Consider the following 9,458-nt stretch of genomic DNA (forward strand, 5'->3'; position numbering starts at 1 on the left):
GTCGTCGGAAATAGGCTATTTCTGACGACCGAATACTTATATGTGACGGTACTCGTCCCTCGGCTGTAAAGAGTCGAAAATACCCTTATTTCCGACGGCGGTCCAACGGTCTGTGTCGGCTTATCCCCGTAACTATATCTACCATTGTAATCGTACTAATACGCCCGGTTATTGGCAACACTAGGATCCAATGGTGTCCCCACGCTCCAGCAGTTAGATGTAAGTCAAAATATCTCAAGTGTATGAAGTCAGAACTCGACACTAGTATATAGGAGAGAGAAGTAAAAATACACTAGCAGCAGAGTTTTCACTAGCTGTCTAGTTTACGGCAACATAAGATAATGCCATCGGTCTCGGTCATCGAAAGCAGGTTCTCAGAAACTTACCGCAACGCAGTAGAGCTGGAGGGGGAGGGGCTCGCGCATCGCACCAGCGCTGCCTCGGTTGCGCTTCTGAGTTTTTTACTTGCAGACATAGCGTAGCAGAAGGAATGGAAGAGGCAGGCACAGGAGAGCTAACGAGGGGCCAACCACACCTCGTTCGTGCTCCTCTGCATGCCCCTTCCACCGCTGCTGCTACAGCCAGGAACTCCCAGAACTAGAGAGGAGAAGATGCTCGACCTGCCATGGCTTTGCAGGCCACTCGTGCCCCTATTTGTAGCACTGATGCAGTGATGCTCGCTCCAGTACGTACTACTAGCTGGTAGCTGCTGCAGTACACCTGGGAAGTAGGAAGAAGAGCGCGGTGGCTCCTTTGTGTACTGCTCCTTCCTTCCATGCTCGCGAGGTTTCCGAGTGTACTACTAGTGGTCTTGACCTGTACTGCAGCCCGAGGGAGACCCACCCACACACATCCCCTCGGCGAGACGGTCTGCGGCCACCCGTGACCGTTGTCGTGACGTGATGTTGCGTGCCTACCGCCCGGGGTAATCTAACAGCTGACCGTCACATTTGACACCAAGCAGAATTTTCGTATTGAGTACATAAAATTCACTGTTATAAAGGTCCACATTTCTATAATAACACCATTCTTGAGCACCCCATGTTTTATAGGTTCATAACCAATGCTCATTACAACAGACCTTGAAGTTGTATATATCTGAGGATCTGAAGAGTCTTGTTACACACTAAAATGAGCTGTAAAATTATTGTGCTGCTTCTAAACCTATTGCGGCCTCATTTTGCAAAAGCTGGACTTGTTGTCTTTAGGAAAGTTCCGTTTATTCATAATATAACATGCTACCTCCGTTTTCGAATATTTGTCATCCGTTAGTTCAATTTTGAACTAAAACTCAACAGATAAAAAAGAACGGAGGAAGTACGTAATAAAGCAGGTAACTTTGTGTAACACGCACTCTCTCAACAAACGTGTGTTTTACAGTAATAAACTGAGTCCTTCACATTACATTCAAGAAAACAATGTACAACTGCAAAAAAAATGAGGGGGGCTTCAAAAGAATACAACAATGTGAACCTGGGTGAAAAGGCTACTGAAAGTGATGAGTACTCGCAGGAACAAGAAATGTTATCAGCAAATACATTGCTTTGTGGGAAGAACGGCTAGTCAGCTTTTGCACGAACCCTTCTTTTGTAAAGTGCTGTTAGGACCAATGACACTGCCATTCCGAACAAATACCCAGCAACTGCACCATAAGTGACACAGATTGGCCATTCCTGCAAAAGATCAAAGAGTAGTAACCAAGTCATAAATCCCAGCAAAGGAATCATCATCAATGTGACACTTGAAGGTAAGATCTATGATCAAACATATGACAATAGATAAAAAGGAGGCATCAGGATACTGAGAGTTTCAAAAAAAAAAAAACTCCACGTCATGTCAGGCAAACCAATGAATTTCCTGTAGCAGGTACTTCTCCTGTTTTAATGTCTGGCCATGTTTGACTGTTTGTGATCCCCCATATGTTTACCCTAGTCAGATCATAAACATAAGTATGTTCCATAGAGCTATTTAGTGTCATGTCAAATTTGTCAACACATCCACATGATCCAGCTTTCACATGCCTAGAAACTTGGCAACATACTACTTGAGATTCAAAGATGGTATGTCTACCTGCCATGGTCTCTCCCAGTCAAGTGGCATAGGCCAAGCACCGAGCCACGCTCCTAGCACAGCTCCATGGCAAGGTGCAGAGATCATGTAGTTCTCAACATCAGTTGGCGTGAAATAACTGGCATGTACAAAGACACAGTGAAATATCATGCCGCAGCTGCTGGACGACACAAAACACAAGAAATATATGTCCACTGGATGAACCTCTACCGTTCAAAAGTTTACAGAGTCCAGAACCTACATGGAGTGAGAAAGCACATCCTGCCAATCGATCCTGGATGCTCCAAAGACACATGCTGCGGGAACAAACTGAAAGATGATAAAATTAGTCTCGCGGTCTCGCCTGCCTCAATTGCTGAAGTTATGCAGTGAACACGGTGGTAACTTTTGAGTACAGGATTATGAGCACAGGACAATACTGGTTGTTGGAGTCTCTGTTGCTTAGTTTCGTACTTACCGTAAACAGGGACATGACAAGCGACCAGTAAATAGTAGCTATCCAGTACCTACAAACGCACAATTCAATCGATTTTGGATGTAAATTTAAATATAATGGTTTGCGTTACTAAAATCAGATGCAGTAGAGAATTATAGAGCAAAGCACTACAGACACCAATTCTAGTCATCATTCCTACTCATTAAGTAAAAGATAGGCTAAATCCTTTCTGATTTAACTTACTTGACTCCAACAGGTGCCCCAAGAATGATTGCTCCAAATGCATTAAGGAACGCTCCTGGCATGGATCGGAAAAAGATGTGCAGTAAGATCAAAGAAATAAAAGGAGTAAAACAAACAGAATCTCGATAACTCATACTACTGGTTCCATTAAAGAGAACCGGCATTTTTACTGGTAGTCCAACATGCTGATAATACCAGGGACTGGATTAATTGTATGCCAGTATAATTTCGATGCTTATGAGAAATTATAATGGCATCAGGCCTATTAGGTTAGAAGTAGTGGCGTTTGTCAGAATCATCAAATTTATAATGGCAAGGATCTAATTAACCCCAACACTAACTACAGATCAGATCTGCAGCATGGAGCTGTTCTTTTGGGGCTTCATACTCTTAGAGCAATGAATCAAAGTAAGCATGAGTCTTAGCTAAGTTGGTAGCTAAGGCGTGGGTTCGATCCTCACATTGGAGTTTATCTCTGGTTGCCTCCCAGGTTGTGTCTGGGTCTAGATATAGGGTATACACACGCGTGCACATTCGGTATTGCGTGTTTCCACGCACTATAGGTCTAGGCCTAGTGTGTGTAATGGACGCGCACACATGTGTGGTGTGTAGTGGTGTGAGTTCGCGGCGTCCTTGTACTCTCTCAAAAAAAAGTAAGCCTGCAATCAAAGTCAAGATATAGAACAAACCCACGGGCAAGCCGATCAATCCTCTTGCAACAGCCCTGAAAAACTGAAAGTAAATAGAACCCCATGACCACATCGCTGAATCAAAAATCTAAAGCGACAATTAATTGAACAGGTTGCACACGCAGCATACCGAGCAACTTTTAGCATCACGCCGGAGGTAGCTGAACACTGCGATGACTATGGGCGCTTCACAGACCTAAGTGAAGGAGAGATGGTTAGTTCGGATCAGAAGAGATAAGGATGGGGAGACCAAAGATACGTTTACACCGGCACCGGCAGCTGCGTGGTGAGTGAAAGTACCACGAGAAGGCGAAGGGCGAGCGCGGGGTCGGAGACGAGCGCGCCGCGGCCAGCGAGGGCGTGGGCGGCAGCAAGGCCCGCAGAGCAGAGCACGTGCGCGGCCACGGCGGTTAGGGCGCTGATCTGGGTGACCTCCGCGCGCATGGCGGGGCCGCTCTTGGGTAGGTTACGGGCAGGCACCCTGAGTTGGGAACTGCAGCGGCGTAGTCGCGACTCACGAGTCCGCCCGCGGCTGCGGCCGTCGGCGGGCCTGTCTTCTCTGGTGGAGCTTGATGCAGTTGGTTTGTGCCGGATGCGGGATGAAGACGATCAAAAAAAAAAAGTGGCGTGATAACGTTAAATTATGTTTGTTAAGTTCAACTGTAATTAGATACAACACTAAAAATGGATATTGGCCTATTTAAACTTGTTATAGCAGGTACTATAGTGTAAATCATTACCATTATTATTTACATTACATTTTGTAAACCAAACAACACCTAAGTTAGTTTGTGCCGGAGGCGGACTATATAAAGTCTCTGTCAAGCAAATCCACAATGCGACATGGATGACAAAGACCTCACCGAGTAAGTTCACGAGTCGGGACGAACGATCAAGTTTTCACCAAGTGTACCCGCGAGGATAGAAGTATAGAACCCTAGCCCGCATCAAAGGCGTGCCAAGTAGTTGCCATCAGGGCATGTACCGTGTGCCCCCCGCGTATGGACTGAGCCCACCACCACCACCACTACGTAGTGGGGCTAATCAAGCCCGGACGTTTTTCCCCGCGCGTCGTCGTTCGGGCGCCGAAGGCACCACAGGGCGCGGCGCCATGCCAACTGAGACGGTGACCCCCACGGTCGGTGTCACCATGACCAGGGCAGGATCCATGGTCGGCCCACCCGTCTCGGCCGGGACGTTAGAGCGAACTGCTGCATCGCCACGACACGACGGGCCACCCACCAACGCTATGACTTTCGCCCCTCCGAAAGCGGTGGAAGATGGTGTGGAGGACGCACCCTCTGAGTCAGAAGAGGAGGCGATTCCCTCGCCCAACTCGATAGGGTGCAAGGCTTTCTTGCCTTTCTTCTGCACTCGAAGGCGCCTCTGGCGCCCCCAAGGTATCATTCTCACTGAACGGCGACCCCCTCAGGGAGCGGTGGAAGACTGGGCACTAGAAGTTTGATCCCCTGCAGGAGCCACGACCGAACCACCTAGAGGCAGCAAGCCAAGCTCCCTTTCGGTAGAATATGAGTTCCTACTGTAAAGTCCCCCTTGAGTTATAAAAGGGTAGGGCAACCTTCTTTCTAGACACAAGCACACAAGTTATAACACAATCTACTGCAATTCTACAACCAACACTACACTTGACTAGGGCCTTGGTCTAAACTAGTATAACCACGTGTCTTAGATTTCTCACCGAGTCCTAATGATTCACCATTTGGAGTGAGTCCGCGCTTGCATCCCATACCGAACACAAATCTCATTGTCCCCGAGTTTCTAAAACCACAACAATACCATAATGCAACGTTTAACAATTAAATTCATCATTCACAGATAGAGAAAGACGAGGAACAGAGAACTCACAATCCTGTTTACTGTTCATAGACGTGGTTGTGTGGAGCCGTCGTGGAGACATGAGAGGTGTAGCTGTCAGCTAGCCGGCGAGGGGCAGAGGCACTGCACGGATCCATGGCACAGAACATGGAGGCGGAGTGCGGATGCGCCGCCATGCCCAGGACCAGAGCTCGTCGCTGCCACACCGCAAGGTCGTCGTCGCGTCCGGGACCAGGAGGTAGGAAGTGTGATATGGTCGTGTATATAGATGGCCAAATGGGCCGTGCTTAACGGGCCGGCCCGAAGCACGGCCCGTTTAATAGTGCCGGGTCGGGCCCGACACGACAGCCGTGCCGTGCTTGGGCCGCTGTCTCGGCCCGCAGTGCCGGCCCGGCCCGGCACGATTATATTTTTTTTATTTTATAAAACATAGTATATATATTTAGATTTTATATTTGCTATTTACAACAAATACGCTAGAGTTCTACTGGTTAGCCTCTTACATTTAGTGCTCCCAGCTTAGAAGAGGGAGGTCCTGGTTTCAAAACCCCACTGCGCCCAATTTTTTTGCAGTTTTTCTGATTAAATGGACAACGTGGGCAAATTAAACGGGCCGGCCCGGCACGGCTACCAGGCCGACGTGCCGTGCCTGGGCCGCATCTGCGGCACGTGGGCCGACCGGGCACGGCCCGTTTAACTGTCGTGCCTAACGGGCCCGTGCCGGGCCGTGCCGGGCCGCCCGTTTGGGCACCTATAGTCGTGTACTCGCGTGACGCATGGAGGACTAGAGGTTGGAGCCACGACACTTAGTAGAGATGTCAATAGGGACCCGTCGACCTGATACCCGCTAATCCGTAGAGAATTCCTCTATCAAGGTTACGGTATGGAATATAAATATGGGATAAAATTTTCACTCATTGAGTAACCGTGTATCCATTTGGGAAGCAATCATCCAAACGCAATTAACTTAGGTAGTATTCACCTACTTTTAGTAGGTGTGCAGTCTAATAGACAATAAACGCAACAACTAATTCTACCTCTTCCAACTATTTTAAGCACACATCCATCCAACCTAGGCGGCTAGCCATCAGCCATCGCACCTACCAGTCCATGTGTCACTTTATCTTTATTATTTTATATGGTTAAACAATGTTTTTCTTGTTACGTATCGGATTTATTGGTGATGTATTGTTGTTGGGTGTCATGTGGTTATTAATGTTTTATAAAATTTAACGTGATAATGTTTTTTTGTAGGGTATGTGGAACCATTGGTGAACTGATACCTGAATGAGGATGGATATGAGATAAATTTTATATCTATTATGGATACGAGGATGAGGACGGATCGAGAGAGCCGCTAGGGACGGATCGTAGGTGGACCGTTTTTTTTTTCTAGAAAAACCTAGCGATGAAACTATTTTTGGCTATGCCTTGGGCACGACCTAGGTGGCCCGGGGCCCAAATCCTTCCCGGGCCGGATGTACCTTTTCAGCCCAAAGAGGAAACAACCGCCTTTGCTTCTCCTCGAAACGTTTCTCCTCTGCCGGCTGCCCCCATTCCATGCTTCGCCTTGCCTCGGATCCAAATCCAACATTGTTTGTGTTTCCGGGGACATTTTTCTTCCGGTCATCCCAATGCAGCGACCAACGAGTTTACATGCTTCCTGAGCCTGTTCTGACTCTAGAACTAATATGCCAGGCGGCCCAGGCCACCACTCGACCCACAGTCAAGGCACGGTTCATCCCCATGAACTTTCAGATCGAGAAGTAGGATTTCTCGGACCCATCGAAACTAAATTCGCAGCATGGATCAATGTAGATTTTAGTTTGTATAATAAAACAGATTATACATGTGTATAATGATTTTTTAAATAATTTCTAAACAAATAAGAGATATTTGGTATTTTGATGTGTCCAGGCTCCAAAGGTCCAGTTCCAAGTATTTTCGGAACTAAATCAGCATTTCCGAACATTCCTAGCTCAGTCTTTGAGTATAATAACATTATAATGGACTTTTACCAATAATCTTTACACGAGCACTGCCCGTCCTTAAAATGGTGGAACCGGTTCCTGTCCCTGACCACAATCTGGCGCTCAAAGACGCGAGACACGAACTTGGTCGCTTCATGGCAATCTCTACAGACTCTCAAATTCTTGGTGATCCGCATCGTGTCGCCGGGTCTGGTGTGCAGGAGCCCGAAGGCGATGGCCAGCTTCTCACTATGGTAAAGCAGTGGCGTCTCCTTCTCCTCCTCTGCAATGGCGTGCAGCACGTCCCGGGTATCGGGCACGTAGCCCTCTGCCCTGATCTCCCTCATCATGTCCCTGGCCATGGCGTACACCTCCTCCGCCCGGGGGTGGCACAGGCCGCCGCACTGGAACTCGCAGACCTCACCTTGGACCTCGATCACAGACCGCCCTGCTTCCTTGCTCACGTTCCGCTCGTCCATCAGCCGCCGGACCCTGGCCACGTCCTCCCACCGGCCGGCCGTGGCGAGGAGGTTCGCCAGCAGCACATAGCGCCCGCTGTTCTGGGGATCCAGCTCAATGACGCGCCACCCGATCGCCTCGCCCAGGTCGACGTCGCCGTGTATCTTGGACGCGCCGAAGAGCGCACCGAGGACGCCGACGTCTGGCTCCATCGGCATGTCCTGGATAACCTTCTTGGCTTCCTCCAGCCGCCCTGCTCTTCCATACAAGTCGACCATGCAGCCGTAGTGCTCCATCTTGGGCTCAATGCCGTATCTCTGAGGAACGTAGTTGAAGTAGTGGCGGCCCTCGCTGAGCATCCCCGCGTGCGCGCAGGCAGTGAGCACGTTCACCAGCGTGACGTCGTCCGGCGCCACGCCCTCCCTCTCCATCCGTCCGAACAGCTTCAGAGCGTCCTCGCCCCGCCCGTGCACCGCGAACCCGCCGATCATGCAGTTCCACGTCGTGAGCCCCTTGGCAGCGAGCGGGAGGGCCTCGAACACACGCCACGCCTCCTCGACGCAGCCGCACTTGCAGTACATGTCCACCACCGCGGTGGCCAGCTTCTCGTCCATCTGGATCCCGCTCTGCTCCACCCACCGGTGCACCTCCCTCCCGCGCGCCAGCGCGCCGGCGCCCGTGCACGCCACCACCGCGGTAGCCGCGACGAAGACGTTGCCGTCCACCCCGCGCGCCCGCATCTCGTCGAACACCTCCAGCGCGTCCAGGAACCTGCAGGCCTTGACGTACCCGGACATCATCGCGTTCCACGACACCAGGTTTCGCTCAGGCATCCCGTCGAACAGCACCCGCGCGTCGTCGAACAGCCCCAGCTTGAGGAGCCCGCCGACCATCGTGGTCCACGACACGACGTCGAGAGCTCCGCCGCCGCCGCGGAAGACGCGGGAGGCGAGGTCGGGTCTCGCGTTGGCGAGGTAGGCGGCGAGCAGCGCGTTGAGCGACTGCGTGTGGGCGTGGAAGCCGAGCTTGAGGAGCAGCGCGTGGAGCTGGGCGACCAGGTGGAGCGGCTGGGCGCTCGGGAGGATTTGCGGGAAGGTGAAGTGGTCCGGGCGCAGGGGCAGGGATAGCATGAGGGCCAGGAGCCGCGCGGCGTGGCGCGTCGGGAGCGCGGAGAAGAGCGGGTTGAAGAGCGCCGGGTGCGGGTCCGGGTGGTGCGCCAGGAGGCGGCTCGCGTACGGGAAGTGGGAGTCGGGGTCCCGGGCAAGGAAGGAGAGAAGGCGGCGCGCGTGGGCGGCGTGGGAGGCGACGCCGAGACGGATGAGCTGCGAGTGGTGTTGCCGCAGCAGGGCGAAGGAGGTCAGCGGGACGGGGGTCGGAGCCGGAGCGGACATGGACGTGGACATGAGCAGAGGACCCTGGGGCACCTCATCCGGAGCGGAGCAGCGCGGTCAGCCGGTCACCAGCGATAGAGGCCCAATCCGTCCGCCGTGACCACTACTCCACTGAGCTCGGTGTCAACCGTCGCATCTTTTATCTCTGGAACATACCGAATACAAACCATATTTTAATGTACATTCCGTACAAACCTACTAATTTTTTTTAAAAAAAATCTAAAAAAACATGAATGTATATCTGATCTTACCTCATGTATGTACAAAATTTCATTGTCAAATTTATCTTACTCTAGCAGTTACAAAAAGACAAATTTTGGTGCATTTGAACTATTACGGTTTATCATAATTTTTCTCTTTTTTT

At 50.7% G+C, this 9,458-nt stretch overlaps 2 protein-coding genes and 1 non-coding gene across 4 annotated transcripts; all 3 read right to left on the minus strand.

Moving 5' to 3' along the window:
- Positions 1-489: 489 nt before the first annotated feature.
- On the minus strand, positions 490-567 carry MIR528b (microRNA MIR528b). The gene has a single exon (NR_121175.1). It is a non-coding gene; the product is annotated as a microRNA MIR528b (primary transcript).
- Positions 568-1,322: 755 nt separating this feature from the next.
- On the minus strand, positions 1,323-5,502 carry LOC100192727 (Phosphatidylinositol-glycan biosynthesis class F protein). 2 transcript variants are annotated; one of them, XM_008659836.4, is made up of 9 exons: positions 5,305-5,502; positions 3,739-5,217; positions 3,569-3,634; positions 3,439-3,481; positions 2,750-2,804; positions 2,528-2,576; positions 2,312-2,379; positions 2,071-2,188; positions 1,323-1,673 (listed from the first exon to the last, which is right to left on the minus strand). In XM_008659836.4, the coding sequence occupies exons 2-9, from the start codon at positions 3,880-3,882 to the stop codon at positions 1,560-1,562; spliced, it is 657 nt and encodes a 218-aa protein (XP_008658058.1). In that variant the 5' UTR covers positions 3,883-5,217; positions 5,305-5,502; the 3' UTR covers positions 1,323-1,559. The 2 variants fall into 2 exon arrangements, with proteins under 2 accessions (XP_008658058.1, NP_001131399.1); NM_001137927.1 differs by lacking the exon at positions 5,305-5,502 and having other exon boundaries at positions 1,339-1,673; positions 3,739-4,038.
- A 1,649-nt stretch (positions 5,503-7,151) lies between these two features.
- On the minus strand, positions 7,152-9,123 carry LOC100280928 (uncharacterized). Its single transcript, NM_001367880.1, has one exon. It carries the CDS (start codon positions 9,104-9,106, stop codon positions 7,289-7,291), a length of 1,818 nt encoding a protein of 605 aa, NP_001354809.1. The 5' UTR covers positions 9,107-9,123; the 3' UTR covers positions 7,152-7,288.
- Between the last annotated feature and the right edge of the window lie 335 nt (positions 9,124-9,458).

The sequence above is a fragment of the Zea mays genome, chromosome 9, assembly GCF_902167145.1.
Source record: "Zea mays cultivar B73 chromosome 9, Zm-B73-REFERENCE-NAM-5.0, whole genome shotgun sequence".
NCBI classification, from domain to species: Eukaryota; Viridiplantae; Streptophyta; class Magnoliopsida; order Poales; family Poaceae; genus Zea; species Zea mays.